This window comes from Acartia tonsa, chromosome 9 (genome assembly GCF_053477335.1).
Source record: "Acartia tonsa isolate MP-2025a chromosome 9, ASM5347733v1, whole genome shotgun sequence".
In the NCBI taxonomy this organism is placed as follows: domain Eukaryota; kingdom Metazoa; phylum Arthropoda; class Copepoda; order Calanoida; family Acartiidae; genus Acartia; species Acartia tonsa.
The window spans coordinates 47,891,930-47,913,497 of NC_137268.1; the positions used below are offsets into that span (position 1 = coordinate 47,891,930).

The 21,568-nt window shown below is 31.4% G+C and overlaps 1 protein-coding gene across 4 annotated transcripts in view; it reads left to right on the forward strand.

Annotated features, from left to right (window-relative positions):
• The window catches only part of LOC145329104 (calcium-activated potassium channel slowpoke-like), a 282,479-nt gene that overhangs the window by 115,174 nt on the left and 145,737 nt on the right, over nucleotides 1-21,568 (forward strand). For all 4 annotated transcript variants that reach the window (XM_080173138.1, XM_080173139.1, XM_080173140.1 and 1 more), the window contains exons 6-8: nucleotides 2,368-2,404; nucleotides 4,139-4,198; nucleotides 11,045-11,122. In XM_080173138.1, the coding sequence (XP_080029264.1) occupies nucleotides 2,368-2,404; nucleotides 4,139-4,198; nucleotides 11,045-11,122 (175 nt within the window). The remainder of the gene's footprint in view (nucleotides 1-2,367; nucleotides 2,405-4,138; nucleotides 4,199-11,044; nucleotides 11,123-21,568) is intronic.

Consider the following 21,568-nt stretch of genomic DNA (forward strand, 5'->3'; position numbering starts at 1 on the left):
GGGTTTTCTTTCCCACTTCTCCTCTCACCTCCCTCATTTTTTATGACGTCGCGTGGCCGATTTTTTAGTGGCATTCTCCACCTATTCCCATGTTGATATAATAACAGATGTTATGTTTAACAGGAACTTTGAACATAAATAGCCTGGAGTGTAGAAGAATATACGCAATTGGGATTGGCAATATATGTATGTATACACTGTATATTACAGGGATCTTAGGGGATAAGACAATGGACAATAAATGATGTATATTGTATATATCCCATATGATGACAAACAAAAGTAACCCTTTAGTCTGAAAAGTGGGGAATGCAAATGAAAGAGAAAGTTTTTTTCTTTTTAAACTTCGGGTATCAGTACAATTATCAGTCCAATGCCCCCTCCCTCCCTGGAATAATGTATATTACATGTATATATTAGAGTTGCAGAAAATGCAAAATTCTTTGACTAAGAATAAAATATAGTTGTTTTTGATGAAATATAATGAGGTTTTATGGTGTGATTTTTATATTAAAAGATTATTGGACCCGGCCAGCTGCTAGCTGGTTGGGCAAGAATATGACTGCCCCTTTTTATTCTGTTTATTTTCCTTGCACCTTGCCCCATACCCCCACCTCCCTTATCCCCGTCTGCTACATTTAAAACTAACACAACGAGTAGTTATTTCTCTTGCCCCCACTTCCCTTCTACCCTTTACCCGTCTGCAATATTCAAAACAAACACAACGTGTAGCGGCATTTCAAGCGCTAGTACCCAAACTCAGTCAGAAACTGCTAAATTCTTGCACATTCCCTTTAAGCCAGTACCCAAAGTCTGAGACTCCTAAAAATTGAATATTCGATCCATTGTCCCCTCTCTTACTCCCTGATGTACCATATACGTGGATATTATGACAGGGAAAAACTGTCTTCAATTTATGTTGCTAACACGGAACTCGCCTATTGGTCAGTTTGTTCATCCATTAGGAGGGGAGGCGATTGGGTAAAGGGGTTGACTAGAGGTGTCATTATTATGAAAAATACTCATTGTAAAGAATTAAACATCTAATCTAATTTATTTGCTATGTCCTTTTTGCTTATATATAAAACATGTATGTTATAAAATGCGTAACTCATTGCATACCATATAAATATAATATAATACTGCAACCAGAAAAGTCAATTTTCATACAATGGACCACACTCTCAGGGCTCGGCAGTCGTGTGTGTGTGTGTCAGCCACCTTAAAAGCTGCAGCAAATTAACCTTAAATAAACTAAATGTCTAGTTATTTGTCTGATATGGCACACCTTTGGTTCAGTAATTTTAATAAGGCACCTAAGGGTTTTAATTTGCGAATCGGACGCGGCTGCTGAGCCCTATATACTCCATATTCAATTAACACAGCTGGCAGCTTCATTCACAGATATACACCCCCAAAATTGTGATTTCTTTCCCGGAGACCATATGTTTTGACTAGATGGAAATATGAGCTCCACTATAAAGATGCATATTTCATCTGATTTTGCCAGGTGTCCTAATTCAATGTAAATGATAAGGGCTAGTTTGAATTTAAATCATGACATCCTTGGGATGGACTAGAGCAGTCGATATATTATTGTTGCACCAGATTTTAACTTACTCTAATAAAGTGAGGCTCGAAGCTGCCTAAGATAACGATCCCATTCATCCACTGCCTTAATTCCATTCCATCCGCATTACTAAATGGACGAACTGACCAATAAGAAGGATCATATTAGGAAGCTAAATTGACGACAATTTTTCCTCTGTCAATGTATATTCACATATAACCTATATCCATTAATAAAACTGTTAATGAGCTGAAATTCCTCTTTGAACTGGTAGTTATAGGTTTATAGTACTGTAAACAATTATTGACATAATCACAACTTTTTAAAACAGCATTAGCTATGCCCTTATAGGCAGAATTGAACTTCATGTAAATACAAGCCTTCAGTTCTAACAGGGAAAGAAACCAGGGATAAGACAATGGCCAATAAATTGATGTACAAATCAAATAATAAAACACAAAATCCCCTTCTGTAAATTAGAATTAGTGGTTGAAACGTTTGAACACTCAACTTAATAAACCAGCAAATCAAAATTCACTAACTACCCCATAGTTGATATGCCAATGAATAAGAAAACAATATCATAAAACTTTGGGGACTAGTGTAAATAACAGCTCACTTTCCCCTCTCTCTCTGGATAAAAACTCTTCCACAATAATTTATATAAATTTTTTGACAATTTTCCCTATACAAAATACTTTTTATGATCTCTTACATTTAAGTTTCAGCTTTGTCCAGAGCTTTAAAAAATATCTTAGTGGACATATTATATAAAATTATGTTTTGAACTTGTGTAGAGAGAGAAATCTATTCCGAAGGTCCAACTTGAAACCAGTAAGTAATGTTTGTTTTAGAGAAGCTACTCTATAGAAAAGTATTGTTTGTTGTAGTAGTAGAGAAGCTACTCTATAGAAAAGTATTGTTTGTTGTTGTAGTAGAAAAGCTACTCTATAGAAAAGTATTGTTTGTTGTAGTGGTAGAGAAGCTACTCTATAGAAAAGTATTGTTTGTTGTAGTAGTAGAGAAGCTACTCTATAGAAAAGTATTGTTTGTTGTAGTAGTAGAGAAGCTACTCTATAGAAAAGTATTGTTTGTTGTAGTAGAGAAGCTACTCTATAGAAAAGTATTGTTTGTTATAGTAGAAAAGCTACTCTATAGAAAAGTATTGTTTGTTGTAGTAGAGAAGCTACTCTATAGAAAAGTATTGTTTGTTGTAGTAGTAGAGAAGCTACTCTATAGAAAAGTATTGTTTGTTGTGGTAGAGAAGCTACTCTATAGAAAAGTATTGTTTGTTGTAGTAGAGAAGCTACTCTATAGAAAAGTATTGTTTGTTGTAGTAGAGAAGCTACTCTATAGAAAAGTATTGTTTGTTATAGTAGAAAAGCTACTCTATAGAAAAGTATTGTTTGTTGTAGTAGAGAAGCTACTCTATAGAAAAGTATTGTTTGTTATAGTAGAGAATCTCCTCTATAACTAGTATAGTAGGATCTTGGACAAAGTAGCCTCGGACAAAGCAGCCTCCGGACAAAGTAGCCTCTAGGACAAAGTAGCCTCAGGACATTTACTTAAGAAAAGTAGCATCCTAAGAAACATATATAGGTGGTTTAGAATTTCGTGGATTTTTAAAAAAATGGTTGGTAGATTTTTATGATTTTTTTATATTGTTTTTACAATTTACAATTTTTTTGTTTTACAATTCTTAATATTGTTTTTACAATGTTCAGGTTAGGTTAGTTTAGGCTGCTAGGGGACCAAGCGCCCGCGGCTAGGCAGGCCAGGGGGCCGAGAGCTGCGGCCATGACCTTTATTAACACTTTCCTTAGGAGGGTACTTTTCTTAAGTAAATGTCCTGAGGAATGAGGATACTTTGTTCTGAAGGCTACTTTGTCCGGAGGCTACTTTTTCCAATATCCCTATATAGTACCATTTTTACACTATCCACAAATTAACATATTTGAATGCAAAATTTAAAAATATATTTTTACAGTAACAGCTCTATATTATTTTTTTGGGGATTAAATCCAGAATTTTTTTGGAATGGTAACATTTGAATTTTTCTTGTAGAGTTAGTTTTATTTTCTGGGTATATTATTAATGTTTTCACATTATATATGTCAAGGAACGTGCACAGGGTTTTGCTAGGGGTGGGGGGGTCAAAGATCCAAAAAGCGTTTTTTAACTGTTAATTTTTTTCACATCCACTTAAATTCAGTGTGGGTGTGACTTTTTACTTTACACCCCCATGGTACTGAGAGGGTTTATCAGGGGGGGGGGGGTGTAGACAATTGTCAATGGGGTTTATGGAGGGGTGTAGTGGAGTAGACATCCAACCATCTTTAATTTTAGGGGGTGAACATACCCGAGCCCCCTTTTGTACGCCTATGCTTATATCTATAGAATTTTTAACTAAACTGAATATCTAGCCTCACATAACTTATTCAAAATAAATTGAAGTTTTTTGTATATTTCTTATTCATTTTGAAACTATTCTTAAAATTTTCATTGTTAAAGTAAACTTTGCATCAAATAAAAAAATGAAAATCTTATTTGAGGATATTAATTTTGTAGGTTCCTTCCGTGAGGAGATCGAGGAATGGGCTGCAGGCCTCATCTCAGGACAAACTACAACAGGAAACCAATTACATTTTAATCATTAAATTGTTATTAAAGGCAACTTACATCAATCTAAAGTCAAGTTAATATACTAAAATTTAATACTAAATATAAAACTAGCGGCTTCGCCCCTAGCCTCTAGTGGATTTGCCCCAAGAGGTAATTAAAAAAAATATGTGCGTGCCTAAAAAATGATGCGAGTATGGGAATCATTGCATCTTCTATTACCTACCCAACTGAAAAAATTGCAAAAATGGGTCACCAAATTTAATTTTCACAAATAAAGAGCGAATTTATAAAAAACAATTTTAAAAAAATTATGGGGTTGGGGTGTCCCTCCCCCCCGAAAATAGCCTAAAACCACCACAGAACCAGTAGAGTTGAATCCAATCGGTTCAGTGGGTACTGAGATCTGAAGGGACAGACGGACGGACAGAAAGGCAGACGGACGGACAGACAGACATAATTTTACTTTTTATTATAGATTGAGAAGTTTATAAAAAAGATAAATAGAATATTATCTATAATACAAGTTAAAACAATGTCATTATAGTAAATATTCAAATTCAAATTAAATTCAAATATTTATTGGGATAAAACAACATATACATTTAATATTCAACATTCATAAATGGTAATTATGTGGTAGGGTGAAGCGGTTCAACCCTACTGAGCGAGTCCGCCCAAAAGAGCCCCTAGCCTTAAGGATTCTATCAATAAAGAACTACAAGTAGTTACAGTTTGAATGTTTTATTTGAACTGGATATACACAACAAATTAATGGCTTTATATACAAACAGATTACAATAGTGGGTTAGGTAGAAAATGGGTGTGGAGAAGATGGGGGGCTACAGCCAGGTGAATAGCAGATGGGTAGGCCCCGGTAGGGGGAAAGGTAGACGTCCCCTGGAAAAGGGTAGGTTACTGGAATATGCAGGGGGGAGGGGCAACTCCCTCCCCATATCGGCGGGTGATAACTTTGATCGCTTTCTCTGACGGTCAAACAATGGAAGAATGGGTTGGCTAGAAATGTGATAAGGAGGGGATTAAACGTCTGGGTGTTATCGGCAGTCCCGGAGCATAGCGTGCTCTAGGAAGTGACAGTCTGTCTGTCCGACTACCACAATTACATTGCATGAAATAATAGAAATAGGAGAGAAGAATTATAGTGTGAACCCCTTTTTCGTAAATCTGACAAAGGAACTCCTCCAGCTGACAAAAAACTTTAAAATTTTTCGAGTATATAATTTCTAGAAAGCTAACTTTATATTAAGGAATTCAACAATTCATAGATAAATTATTAAAGGATTTGTAATATGCTTTACACTATACTAGAAAATAAATTTTAACACAATATTATTTACGTGAGAAAAGCTTTATCTTAAGAAATGCGACTATTTACAGCTGACTCTTTATATGAACAAAATGAAAAAAATATGCCCTTTCCCTTTCCCATATGTGTACAGTGTATACACAGTACAACGCTAGTTCCTGTTGAAAACGTAACGAACGTACTGTTGTATTGCTATTTGTTGTTATTTTATTTTTGTCTAATTTATTTTGAGGTAAACATGAAACAAACTATGAATTTATGTATTTTAAATATTTATTATAGATACGAATTACGAATTAGAAGATTATAAATCATGTATATTTGAAGTCCGAGATATTATTTTTTTTTTTTTAATAGAAACTCAAGAAAAAAATATGATTTTATTAACTTAAATTCATAAAGGGATTTTTATTATTTTACAACGATTGCAATAGATGAAGCATATTAATTATTAATGCACAGATAAAACATAGATGTGAAACCACAATATGAAGGCAGTACTTCATGTGATGGACTTGATTCGAGTAAAAGTTGAAAGAACAGCTCTAATTAACTCTAATGAAAAAACTAGAAAACTTCAGTTTAATTCAACCAATGAAATTTCATGTATGCTCCGATGCGATTCATTTATTGGCTCAATCAGACATTACCTCTCTTTCTTAGTACCTTTATTCATTAAATAAACTATTTTATAAACAATGAATACTATAGGTTTAACACAAGATAATACAAGTATCCAAGGACTGAAAAACGCCTGAGGGTGGTGTTGAGTATTTGTTGCAAAATATTCAACATTAACATAATCATTAGTTATTAGTATGATAAATATTATAAGAACAAAGAAAACAATTTCCTTTAAACTATTTATCTGTATTTTGAATGTTTATAATTATTGAAGAAAAATAATGGTATTTGAAAAATGTAAGTAAAACTTAACCCATTAGTGCCGAACCGGGTTTTAAAACCCGGTTCCAGAAAATGTAAAAAAAACGGTTTTCGGCTTCATAATTGCATCATTCTCAGTATGAATCCCCCCTCTACTACCTTGGCTTTCATTTCCCCCTGGAGCAGGTAGTTTTGCTTACTTCCGTTTGCCGGTATAGATCAACAAAGTTTGAAAATCATGAAAATTCAAAATACCCCATCTAACTTTTTTGTTTTTATAGTAAAGTTGCTGATTTTTTTCATTAAATCTAAAGTTTATTGACAAGTACATCTATTTGTGAATTCGTTTTATTTAAATTATTATTTTTTATATGATTTTTTATCGTTTTTTTACGCCCTATATAAGCCCGGTTCGGCATTTCCATTTTTGCAACTTTCCTGTGCACGCCACTAGAGCAAAACAAAAAAATACGAATTCCTTTTGACCATTATAAAGCTTCCCTGAAACTTTTAGCTCGATTGGCCCATAAAAGTGGCGCTCGGCACTAATAGGTTAAGCAAGAAAAACCTAAGAATAAATTCAAGAAGCAAAACTCATTCAAAATAATTTATGTAAGCATAAATAAAGAAATTTCCTTTCAGCATATCTCCAGAACATAACACTGCTCAGCTAAATTGTAATACTGAGGTGGATTCTTAATAAACTTTTTGGCTCACTGGCTCACTAAAATCAGTGAGGCTCGCCAAATTTTATTTGTGAAAAATCCTCTAAAATCGCATAAAAAATCTACAAAATGAAACATAATCTTATGTTAATAACTCTTATATGATTTTAATTAACTTTTGTAGATTTTATATGCGATTTAGGAGGATTTTTCACAAAAACTTCTAGCGAGCCTCACTGATTTTAGTGAGCCAATGAGCCAATAAAGCTTTTAAGAATCCATCTCTGGCTGCTTCATAAAGTTTGGCACAAATATTCATAATTCCAACATTTATTTTCCACATTTCATTTCACACATAACCCTAAAAACTGTGAATAACAGACATACAAATGTAAATAATATAGTCTTGGAATATAAACTTAAAATGTAAATTTAAATTCATAAAAATAAGATTCTCTAAAACACACAAATAAAAGTACAAGAAAATAAAGAATATTATAAACACAACTTTTTTTACAATTCTAAAAGGATCATCATTTCCAAGATGCATAAAATGGGTTAAAAAATATATGTCTTTGCATTTTGAATCCTTTAAAGAGACTAACTAATAAGTAAGAAATATTTTTCAAAAATTCTACCACCAACAAGGATTTTTACAAGCTATATCCTGAGAGGGCTGGGGGGGATTTGCATTTTGATATGAAAAGAGGGAGTTGTTTAAAGGTAATTTTAAAGAGAAAAGATAGATTATATTTTATCAATAAGAGGCAATAACAATTTTTTATATTATCAATATTATTACACGCAATATAAAAAAATATTGCATTTCATATGGTTCACGTCATGTACTTTAAAAGGAGATATTTATCTCTGTGTGGACACTTGCTGAAGATTTCATTTCTGGTACGTGTTTAAAGTTTGTATGTCTGATTTAAAGGTTTTCATGATTTCAAAGCTTTCTGTCAAGCAAAGGTTGCATTTTGTGGAATTTTGATTGTAATAAAGAATATTATGGTTCAAATAAGTTCTCCCTAGTTTTAAATTTTAGATTAAGAGAAAATTTAAATGTAAAAAGATTGTTTCATTAAACATATTATACAGAATTTCAAATGCCCAATACAAATGTAAAATTACATCTATAAGTTCAGAAAACTATTGGAACCCTTGGAAGTCAGAAATTATGTTTTACCAAGACATTGTAGTGAGGAAATCTTCAAAAAAATAATATTTTGGGGAACTTTTAGAGAGATCTACAGACCAATAAAGCCTGTAGACTCTGAATATTATTTTCTATGAATATAACAATATCTGCTATATTGATATAGACACTATTAAATGTTAGCAGACAGCAGTAAATCTTTTCTTATGAATTAGATTATATTCATCCAGACAAATATATATATTTACAATTATTATTATATCCCATTATATAAAGTAGTAAGCGTTTTTGTCTGTCCCGTAGGATCCTGCTAATCGCTGAACTGATATTGGTCTCCTTTACAGTGAAGCTTCTTATTGGCCCTGGAAAGGTTTTAAACTATTTTTAGGGAGGGTGTCTAAACCCCCTCCCCCCTAAAAAATTGTGTTTTACTCTTTTAAAACTCAAATTTAAAATGGGATGAGTTCGACTTAATTGCCCCTAGAGGCTTCTAGGGGCGTAGCCGCTAGTATACATATATTGTATTATCTTGCTCAAAATTATTTCAAATTGAAATAAATGCTTTACATCCATCTGAATCAATGATATTATAAATGGATGTTCCTAATTTACAATTCAAATTAACATCTTTTTGAAACCTAATTTGTAAAATTAGAATTATGTATTTTGAAAGAAAAGTAAACTTTTTTAGATTATAATTGGGAAATTTGATATTCCTCTAGCTAAAAATACAAATTTAAAATAAAACATTAAATTTGATAAAAAAAGATTTGTGTATTCTAATTGTTAAGATAGAATTAATCAGTTAGAATATAACATTTTTGGAATTTTTATGAATTTTCAAATAATCAAGATACAGTATTATAGCAGGAATATAAATATATGGTAACAGTGCAAAGAATTGATTTGTATGTATAATGTACATAAATCTTGATACTGTATAAAAGTCACAATATACATTGTTGTATTCAATCCTTATAGTTGAGATTCATGAATATATTGACTTATTTTCTGGTTTTAACTGGTATAGTTTACATATACATGCTATATGCAGTATGACCCATAAAAAACATCAAAGATTTTGATACCTATATTGCATAGATTATTGAAAAATGTTTGTGGGTCATTGTTTAATGTAAAAACACATCTTTAAATATGATTCATTGTTTTTGATATCTTTTTTAACTACTTTAAGCAAGCACTTTTTGACACTTTGACTTAAAAGGGCCTGTTTTAAATTTGTGAAAAAAATAATTAAAAATCTTTTCCTCTTTTTAAAAACAAGTTAGAATTAATATAAAAAAAACTTCAGAATTTTTTTTGGAACACACTGAATATGAGAATAGTTTACAGCTGTGCTTGTCTTTAGTTTACAAGGTTCATATCACTTTGGATAATGTATTTGTCACAGAGAAAGATTAATAGAACAAAAGACAAGATCAATTCTAGATATTCTTTGACTCATAAAACAAATCTAACAAATTATTAAATTGAGATCTAAGCCACAGTATACAAAAGAACACTGACATGGGAAACTGATGCCAAGTTTTCATAAGTTATCACAGATTTGCTGCTTTTGTTTTGGCTATCATAAACAATATACTGCATTAGTGCATTCTGTTGTACAAAATTTGTTGGCTCTCTCAGTTTTAACCTGCCATAAAATAAACATGTTGTCCAGATATTGAATCATAAAAGAATTATTATAACAAAATGAAAATCCTTATAATAAAGAAACATGATGTCTATCTGTTTGTCTGTCTGTCTGTACTGAAGGATCTCGATCTCATAGGCCCTGGGAAGTTTCATAACTATTTTAGGGGTACCATTTAGTATTTACATAAGCTAAAACATTTTACAGAATGTTTTCAACCTTTTTTCAATAAACTAGACCTTTAATAAGCTAAAATTGCATTAAATATTAATAACTTAACTTAACAGAGCTGAGGGAGAAAAATTATTTCTAAGCGTTAGTGAAAAACAAAACCTAAAATAGTCATAAGATTAGAAGTAAAATTTTCATTTAAAATATAATTCTATATATGTTTCATGTTCATCTTTACTATTAAAAATGCAATGATGATAGTTATTTATTATTTAAAAGTTGACATGCATGTACTTAAACTTTGGTACAACAAACAGGAAAACCAACCACACAATATACAATACACAAAAGGCACTTCAAAGTTACACATTTGTATTAAACTTTGTTACAAAGAGAAAATTTTATTTGTTACACTTCTCTATTCTGGGACACAACATTGAATATTATGAACAACTTGAAATGTGAAATTAAAGCAATTGTTTTAATAAATAAACCAAAAATTGCTTTTTCTTTTTGAATCTAGAATCTTAAGTTCTTGACAGATTTTATATTATCATGAACTTTCTGAGTATAATAAAAATATATACATATAAAAGTTTCTATATTTAATGAACTAAAAAAAGATTTATTTGGTTCAGAATTTAGATAATGAGCATTAGATATAATACAATCCTGTTTCAATATAGCTTTGAAACCGTTTAATATATGATGGATTTGATCCGGTTCTAAGCCCTTCTTAAAAATCATGTATAACATCGTATTACTGACAATTTTTCACAAATAATAAAATGAAAATTTTGAAATAAATACTAGTTTTGATAGTAACTATTATTTTTTTTATTTATTTTAATAAACAACTGAAAATAAATATAGGTGTACCTTTTACTACTTAGTGTTTACTTTAGAAAAATAGAGAATAAAAAAATAAATTAGATAATTAAGATGTAATTATAAAGTAATTACTCTGAATAAAAAATTAATTGGTTTTGTGTGTCAGGGAGGTTGTTGGTTATGTTCCTATTTATCTGTAACATAGTTGCTGTAGTTGTTTATATCATAGATACTAATTCAGGTAAATAACTTATTGGTAGCAGAGCTACTCTATTTTAACTTTGTCAGTCAGTCAGTAACGCTATGTGGGACATGTGATTTTCTTGGCTGATTTTGAAGATAGACAACTAACACTTTTTGTGAATAAACCTATGACATAAGCGCATCTAATCTATACATTGCTTTGTCCGCCCGTCTGTTGGCCATGCTTCAAAACAAATAAACTTTATTTTTTTTGAGTTTCATGATTTTCTTTGAATATTTGCATATTATCTTTCATTTTTTTTGCTATGACAACTTAACATCTGCTTTAAAACTCACTTTGCCCGTTTGTCCATTCAAGGATTTTTTGCGCTTCGCTTCTTATGGATGTTGTTAAATATAAAGTTAAATAAAAAACAAAACATGAACATCACTTAATTATCAATGACTTACTAATTGCTAAAGCATGTTTGCATTCGTATAAATTTAGTTTTCCTCAAGAGAGTTGGAAAAACCTTTATAAATCAATAATGATAAATAAAATTTGTATTTCACTTTTGTCTTTAAAGAGGAGGAATTCTACTAGCTTTATCCGAAAAAGTTTTTGAAAATATTCCTGAGGTGGATTCTTAAAAAACTCTTTGGCCCACTGCCTCACTAAAATTAGTGAAGTTCGCTAAAATCCTCCAAAATCCCAAAATCTACAAAATTTATGTTAATAACCCATTTATGATTTTATTTAATTTTTGTAGATTTTTATACGATTTTGGAAGATTTTTCACTAAATTTTTTTGCGAGCCTCACTAATTTTAGTGAGGCAGTTAGCCAATAAGTTTTTAAGAATCCACCTCTGTTTAAAGTTTAGGAATGTTTTATATTGAAAATAATAAAACATTCCTAACAAAACTTTATTATATTTATTAGAATTTAAATTAGTGACATATACCTATCCCTGGTGATAATAAGTTTATTGGAATACATATTAAGGTTACTATCTGCAAGATTTCTAAATGTTTAATGTGCAAGTAATAAAGCACACATGTTGTATAACTGTTGTTAAAATGCCCATTATTTTACATAAAGAACTGCAGTTATTACTTTTTCTTTCTCACTATAAATCATGTAATATGGGATTTTATTGGTAAACTACTTGTTAAAAGGACTCTCCACAGAAAAATCAACTTTGGATTTTTGAAAATCTAACCTGAAACTATTATTCTCTGTTCAATTTTAGGCATTTTTGGTTTTTGTGGCATCGCGATCGAAGCCCTTTGAAAATTTTGTCCGCCGCCTATTTGTACTGCCGCTATAACAATATATACTACACTTTCCTCCACTCAATATGTGTTCGCCGCTAAAGAATATTTGCTCCATTGTAACCGGCCGCTCTACGATTTATCCTCTTCCTTGACTGGACAATCCTGCCGCCTCCATTTTGTGTTCGCCTCCGCCAAATATAACCATCTTTTGCCGCAGTTGCCGCATTCATCGCCCTTCTCCGCCGCTACTCCGCTATACATTGCGTACGTAGCTATACACAACACCCCTTGCCTCCATTTAATTTCTGAACAAGGGAGAGGGGAGCATGTATTAAAAAGCGACGTACAGTGGAGTAGCGGCGGAGAAGGGCGATGAATGCGGCAACGGCGGCAAAAATAGAAGCTAAAAATCACTAAAGCAGCACAAATTAAATGGCGGGAGGATTCACTTAAAGGAGGTAAAAAATTTCAAAGGGCTTCGATCGCGATGCCACAAAAACAAAAAATGCCTAAAATTAAACAGAGAATAATTTTTAAAGTAGAAAAAAAACTATTCATTTTGATGAATCTTTTTTCAATATCAAGATTTTATCAAAATAACTTAATTAAAAGAAAAATGTTAATTCCCAAATTTTTACTCTAGAATGCCTTTACTTAAAAGTAAACTGCTTTTTATGTTGACAAATCTGAAAAAAAATAAAATAGAATTGCTTCTAATTTAAATATAACAAGGCTGACAACATCCATAAAAGCGAAGCACTGAAACGGACAAACGGATATTAACACTTGTATGGTGTTAGAACTGAATCAGAATCAGTACTTACATTTTTAAGACTTAATGATAGGAGTTGCTTCACTTCTAAAATTGTACTTTTTTGTCCAAGGAATCAGTATACCAAAAATCAAATCAATCGTATAATTAGATCACATAAAAATGTATAATTCAAAAAGTAAAAAAAACAACATGTTTGAATGGACGTATTGACATTCTGGTAATGAATACAGAGTTAGTATGCTTTCTAAATCGTACCTTACTATTACAGGAATCACAATGCAAAGTTTGAAATCGATAGGTCAATTCTAACATGCCTAAATCAACGAAAAAGTAGAAAAACTTTGCTTTTAAAAAGTTATTATTTTCTAAACAATTACTTTTGTTTGAGTAAGAATATTATTCATGCTGGTACTCTAATTAATGTGGTTGTAGTCATGGATATAAAGGGATAAGATAATGGCAGATAAATTGATGTACATCCCTAATAATTACACACAAAATTACCCTTTCTGTATTTTACAATTAGTGGCGAAACGTTTAGACACTCAATTTAAAGAACCAACCAATTAAAATTCAATAAAAGTCCCCCAAAAGTTGTTAAGCCAACTAATAAGAAATCTATATTGTAAAGTAGTAAGGTTTTTTGTTGAAGCAAAAGATATGAAAGTGGCTGGTCTGAGTTAACATTTTCAGCGATGCATCATATATATCTTTAGGGGGATTTTAGGCTATTTTCTTTATCATTATAATACCCGTAGTTGCTACGTTCGAAACCACTTGTTTTAAGTAAGTTTTAATTTATTGCATCGAATTATATACATCTTTGCTCGGATATTAAATTGACAAAATATAGGATTAATTCTCGTTTTTATGGCCCGAGGGGACGAAGGCGCCAGCTAACAAAACTTGTGATAATTTTAAGATTTTTATTTTATGTTTTCAAGGAAAATTTTATCCAATACGTTGCAATACATGATTTTTTAGTATGGCTGAAAACAGCGGATATTTATATATTTTGATATAAATTAACATTCATTTACCTATCCTTGTATTACTATAGATTTAAAGAGTACATATCAAATGAAACTAATTAAAACAAATTATGCAGACAAAAATTCTTTCAAAATTACTCCAAAAAAATTTATCTGCAATAATTTTGATTAAACATAAATTCTGCTAACCATCTCTACAGCTATGGATGAAGAATATATGTGGATTTTTTTACAGGGAAAAATCAATTTAGGTTGCATGCTTACATGCTATTTTATTGGTCAGTTCGTGCATCCAGTAGGAGGGGATGGGATAAAGGGGGGTTCAGAGGAGAATCGTTATTTTAGCCCGCTGTAAGTTTCACTTTGTAATTAACCTACATGATAATCTGGTGTAAGATCCAATTAATAATAAATCCATTTCCCTGCATGAGCTATAAATATATTATCCAAATAAAAGCCAATACTTTTCAATAAAATGGGATGAGTGAATTTTTTACTGCTGTGTAAATTTGGCTTTCATTAACAGTAAAATATTTATGTGTTCACCTAATAAGGCCAGTCTGAAAAAACTATTCGGGTAGAATTATGTTTTACAGCACAGTTACTTTATAATTAGGGTCATTTAATATACATAGTATATATATAGATGGTCCATCTGACACCAAAAATCGTCAAACTTTATTTGAAGAAATGCGAATATTTATAGCTGACTTTATATGCAAACGAAGTGAAAAAAATACGAAAAAATCTACCAAAAATAACCAACAACATGTCCAAATTCTGTGATTTACTGAAAAAATTGCATATTATCGAAAACAACTATCTTTCTCAACTACTAATCATTAAAAGATGCGCTTAGATTGACACCTAGGTTTTGAATTTTTGATTTTACTGTACTTTTTTAATAAAAACTGAAATATTTTTTTGATGTTCTATAAATGGTTATACAAAACGAAGAAAATAAGCCATTAATCATTAAATTCTGATAACTATAAGTGGGGTAAAATTGCCTTCAAAAGGGTTCTCATAAAAAAACACACTGTGTTTTCATTTGGTTAATTATTTTACGCTACTAATTAGAATAATTGCCCTTGTTACAATATTAAAACTTTTTTTTGCAATTTGTGGGATTATATTTTGTCAATTTCAGAATTAGAATTATGGAATTATGTTATTTGGCAGGGATTTAAAGGGATAAGAAAATTGCCGATGAATTCATTTACATCCCCAATTATGTTAAACAAAATCACCTCATTTGGATCCTCCACTTAATAAGCCAACCAACCAAAATTCAATAAAAATCCCCAAAGTTGTTAAGTCAACGAAGAAAAAATGATATTATTAAAACTTGGGGACTAGCGTAATAAACGCTCTCTTCCTGATTATTTGGTTTATGTTAGACTAGCGGCTACGCCCCTAGAGGCCTCTATTGGCACTTTAAATGTTTTTGTTTGTTAAAGTTAATTTTTTATGTACGATACCACCTTATTTGACGTTGAAGTCTCCCAGATTTTAAGAAAATTTTCATTTTTTTTGTCATTTCTTTTGGGAGGGGGGTAGTACCCTCCCCCAAAATAGTTAAAAACCTTCCCAGGACATATGAGAATCTACCCTGTTAAGGAGAACCCGATCGGTTTAACGGTTAGCGAGATCCTTCGGTACACACAGACAGACAGACAGACACACAGACTGACAAACATCCTGTTACTTTAGTATAAGGATTATTGTAAAACATTTTTTATAAAGTTGAAATATCTCATAAAGTTTTACTGGGTAGGATTATGATAATATGCACAGCTTATGCTTGGTATAAAACCCAGGGGGAAAAGAAATACAAATAATAGTTACTTTAGACAGCTTTCTTCAAATAATTAAATGAAAAATTATAAGTTTTAAAAACAGGTTTTAATTCTATGATTTTTAGAAATTCGTGGAAAATTGTCTGTAATACGATTCTATACATGATCTTTCAGTATGGATCAGAACTAGTTATAATAGGCGGATATTAATCTACTACTGGAAAATTCTTTATAAAGTTTTGCTTTTAATAATTTTGGATTCTAGGGTATATTAATTATATTTTCTCGTATTCATTCAATTCGGTTCTCATCCATACGATAAAACTATAAAAGCATCGAATTATATCCAGCTTTCTACGAATATAAATATGTACAATCATAAAATTAAAATTAAGTTTTTTTTTAGCCCCGAGGTGCGGAAAGCTGTTTATAATACGATGCGAGAAATAACTATTATTTATCATTGGCCGAAAAACCTGTATACATCTTGCTCTAAAAGGAGCCGTGATAGCGAAAATGCCCCCTTCTCACTTTAAACTACTACTTTGCGCTTATCAATCTTTTAGGCTTTTGAATTGGATTGGACGCCATCGTTCCAGTTTTAAATAAAGTCCCTTGTAAATTGGGATTAAAGCTTGAAATTTGGTCAGCTGAATCCAAGTTTCCGATTTTGTACGTATCACCCTTATTCTATCTCAATATTTACTACTAGCTAAAAAAAAGCTTCAAACTTCCAAAAAAAAATCAAAATTTGAAAAATTAAAATTTTGAATGTATAATGTATAAATCGTTTATACATTATATCGCCTTTCCCTTTGACCGGAGTAGCTGAAAATAGCTTTTGCAATAGTTGAGTTATCTGTCGTACAACTTCGGAAATTAGAGAAGAAATGGTCAATCAATTTTCAGTTGATCTGAAATTTGACACATCAAATAAAGTTGAATAGGCATAATTTGAAACACAATTTCTTGCACAAATACATCTTATTTACATGTTACAGACACATTCTATTTTTTCTGCTACTCTATAATCTAGATATGTCCGCACGTCCAATGCAGTAAGTTACGTATAATTGACATTCTTATAAAAATTAATCTAAGAATTACACATTAAGTGTTTTATTGGCAATTTATATTTTAAACATTTATGAAGCTTTTAATAGTGCCTATAAAAAATGACTTCATGCTTGCGTACCATTGGATAATTAAAATGAATGCTGGTCTGCCATTGGTAAATTAATCTGTATATTAGCATATCATTGGTCATTTGTATTGTACTACGTTATTTTTTATAGGCACTATAAAAAGCGTCATCATTTAGAACTTATCTGAACCTTTTCTGTTAATACATTTTTTACCATTTTTCCTTGTTTTTACTGTATAATACTTTATTCTACGTTTTAAGTATCTTTAATAGTATCTTAATTTTAAAAGTTTATTTTTAGAAAAAGGAAAAAAAATATAAAAAAATATTTAATTAGTTTATCTTGTTTTCATAAGCTATGTTTATCCTTCTACTTATAAAGTTAATTAACTTAGCTTTAAGTATTTACATTAAAGTAAAAGAATAGAGGGGGCATGAGCTACATCAGCTAATAGCATTTTAAATATAAACACAGCCAAGTCGCTAAAAAAGAGCAGATAAATTTGCTAGCAGACGAAAAAGGTCCCTAAACACTTGGACCAGGTAGTTGTTTGGGTTTTACATCTATACCTGTACCTTTATTGTATCTACTATATTAGAAATCTACATATTTGCCCGTAGACTAATCCATTAATACCCGGGGATGGATTGACTGATTGATCAAGGGATCTAAAGGATAGTTTCTTATAAGGGTAAACGACTTACCGATTAATTTTGTAATCCCCCTCCCTCCCCAAGGGACGTCCAAGCTTTTATTTTGAGGGTGTAATATGAGGAATTACGATAGAAACTTTTTATGGTGCCTATAAAAAAATACTGGCCTACCATTGGTCCATTAAAATGTCAAATTATCTTCGCTACAATGGAAAATTTTGTCGCATCCTTAATATTCTAGTGTCACAAATTTTATATAATTTTATATTCATAATAAAATGCAGACATTTAAATATATAAAGAAGCTATGCTATTCTATACCTAGGGTATGTCCTGACGTTTGCACGACTAACTGTACCTTAACGATTTTTAAAAATACGGTCCCAAAAGTCTCGACACAAATTCTTTCAATCTAATCATTCTATTATAGTCATTGATTTTTAGAGATGAGACAATCCTTGTACTAAAGTAACAGGATGTCCATTTGTCTCTCTATTTGTCTGTGTGTTTGTACCGAAGGATCTTGCTAACCGTTGAAAAGGGTTCTCCTTAATAGGATAGCTTCTCATAGGTCCCGGGAAGGTTTATAACTATTTTAGGGGAGGATACAACACCCTCCCAATAGAAATCGCCCCTAGAAAAAAATCCCCCCCAAAATTTTTTACTGTAAATTGAAATTATTCGGTGGGCTCTGCTAATTTCTACCAACCAATCAAAAGTTATTAAAAGTCCACCAAGTTTTTAAGCAAACAAATTAGAGATTTTGTCTCCTTCCTCCTAGATTATAGTTAAATAGAAAGAATATTGTTACCTTGTTACTACTGCGCTAATAATGAAGATCTGAGCTGGATCTTTAAATCCTTTCAATGGTGCGCCAAATCGGGGTGAGCCAACTTTCCACCAATGAGAGCACAGCATTTTACGAAATGCCGCGCTGTGATTGGCTGAAATTCGGTGCACCACGATTTGGCGCACCATTGAAATGATTTAAAGATCCAGCTCTGTTCTTGTTTGAATTTTCTTATTAAAAGCGAAGCTTTTTTATAATTAGGGGCGGTCCGTCCATATTTCCGTGGAGGAAAGCTTTTTTCGTTAATTTAGGTACGTTATTTTGCATAGTGAGTCCTGTAGTAGTTAGGTACAATTTAAAAAGCGTAGCAACTCTATAATCGTTACCAGAATGTCCGTACGTCCATTTTCAATATGTTGATTTTTTCACTTTTTTACTAACAAATTTTTAAATTATCCGATTGATCTCATTTTTGGTATACTGATTCCTGGAACTCTATAATAAAGTCCTAAAATGTAAGTATGTCCTTAAACATTATCCTGCATCAAGCAATTATTCAACAAATTACTTACAATGTTACTTCGACTCTTATACATTTATATTCTGATTATTCAGTTCTGACACCATACAAGTTTTAATGCCCTTTTGTCCTACCGTTTCAGAGCTTCGCTTTTATGATTGTTGTCATCCTTGTTTTATATGTGAATAGCCTTGTTAGCAACAAAAAGTAAAACAGCAGCGAGCTAACTTTTAAATTTTATCCATAAATAACGAAGCAATAGCCATGAAATAAAAAATATTAGTAAATTATTTTTGATCAATTAATTCTAAGCAGTGCTCGGCTGCAGCTAAATAAAAATGTAGAAACCGGTCAGCTTATAGCAGTGTTGACTGCACGGCAGACGAAACGTCATAAGATTTATCTTTTTGATGTTTTTAAAAGCGAAGCTTTTCTATAATTAGGGTCGGTCCGTACGTTCGTCCGTGACGGATACCTTTTTCCGTTAATTTAGGCATGTTAGAATTGTCCTATCGTGGTGATTTCTTTAGTTGTTAGGTACGATTTAGAAAGCGTAGCAACTCTATAATCATTACTAGAATGTCCGTACGTCCATTTTAAACATGTTGATTTTTTTACTTTTTAAACAACAAATTTTTATGTGATCTAATTATCCGATTGATCTGATTTTTGGTATATTTATTCCTTAGACAACAAAGTACCATATTATAAGCAAATCAACTCTATAATCAAGTCCTAAAAATGTAAGTATGTCCATAAACATTATCCTGTATCAAGTAGTTTTTCAACAATTTTGCTTCGACTCTTATACATTTATATTCTGATTATTCAGTTCTGACACTATACAAGTGTTAATGTCCGTTTGTCCTACAGTTTTAGTGCTTTTATGGATGTTGTCATCCTTGTTTTTCATAAAATACAATATAATTACGATTAAATTTTATAATTTATACTTAAAGTTAGATTATAATTTTAAAGTAAATAAAATTTAGTGTTAATGTTTGTAAAGTTGTCAAGTAAAATGAGGAAAAGCAAACAAATTTAGTGAAAATATTGATTACTTTACCAACTTTGCAGGGATCTAAAGGGATAAGATAATTGTCGATAGATTAATGTACATCCCACATGATGATCCACAAAATTCGCCATTATGTAGGGTACAGTTAATTTTTTGAAATGTTTTGACAATAAACTTAATAAACCAAATACAATAAAAGTCCCTAAAGTTATTGAGACAACGAATAAGGAAACGTTTTTATAAAACTTTGGGGAATAGTGTAATAAACAGCCAAAATGCCCCCTCCCTCCATGTAACCTAGGCAACCTTTATAGAAATTATAAATTTTCATAAGATGCAGTAGATCGATATTTTTGTTCATTTTAGCAAATAATCCTTTGTAAAATCTGTTAAACTCGAGAAAAAAAAACAATAACATTTTTAAATTTTAGGAGATCTTTTTAGGGAATAAATAATTTTAAATTGGTGGGGGTTGGGGGAAGATTGTCAAACTCCCCGTTAAATTGTTTTTTGTTTTTTTACTCCAGAAGTAAAGGGGGAATTAGTTTGTACTTGTATTGCATAAAATTCGTGAGTTGGGCTCAGTCGAAAGCGATTATTAAGTCTAAGCTTTCTTAATATTGAAAAAACGCATAGTATAATTAAATGCATATTTAATAACAATTAGACTTAATAATAGCTTTCGACGGAAGCTAACTTACGGATTTTACACAATACAAGCACAAACTACTTCTCCCTTTATCCTTATCACAACCACAAAAGAAGGGAACATTTAGATGTACTGAATTTTAGTTTCCGAAAGTGTACCTAGCTTCCGCGTCCTATCTCAATTTGCTACTAGCTAAAAAAGCTTGATACTTTAAAAAAATCAAAATTTGACAAATTAAGATTTTGACTGTATAATGTATAAATAGTTTATACATTATATCGCTTTTCCCTTTGACCGGAGTACCTGAAAATAGCGTTTGCAATAAATGGGTAATCTGTAGTACAACTTTGGAAATTAGGGAAGAAATAGGCAATCCATTTTCAGCACATCAAAATTTATACCAGTATAGCCTGGTTTTTATCTTCCCCTTTGGGAAATGCAGGGCTGTAGGAGCTAATTATAATTACACTAGCGGCTACGGCCCTAGAAGCCTCTAGGGGCACTTAAGGTTGCAGGAGGAAAAGTCGACCTTATCCAATTTTAAATTTTATGTTTAAAAGAGTAAAAACATATTTTTTTGGGCAGAGGGGGGTGAAGACACCCTCCTCAAAAATAGTTTAAAACCTTCTCAGGACCTATAAGAAGCTTCACTGCAAAGGAGAACAATATCGGTTCAGCGGTTAGCGAGATCCTTCGTGACAGACAAAAAACGCTTACTACTTTATATAAAAGGATTAATCTACAACTCTCTTTTCCCACAAATGATCTAAATGCCCTCCAAAAATATATGAAGAAATAATTATTAAATCAAAGATTTTTTTTAACAAATGCCCTATCCTTGTTGGGTCCCCAACAACAACTTTGGGGACCTTTATTGAATTTTGAT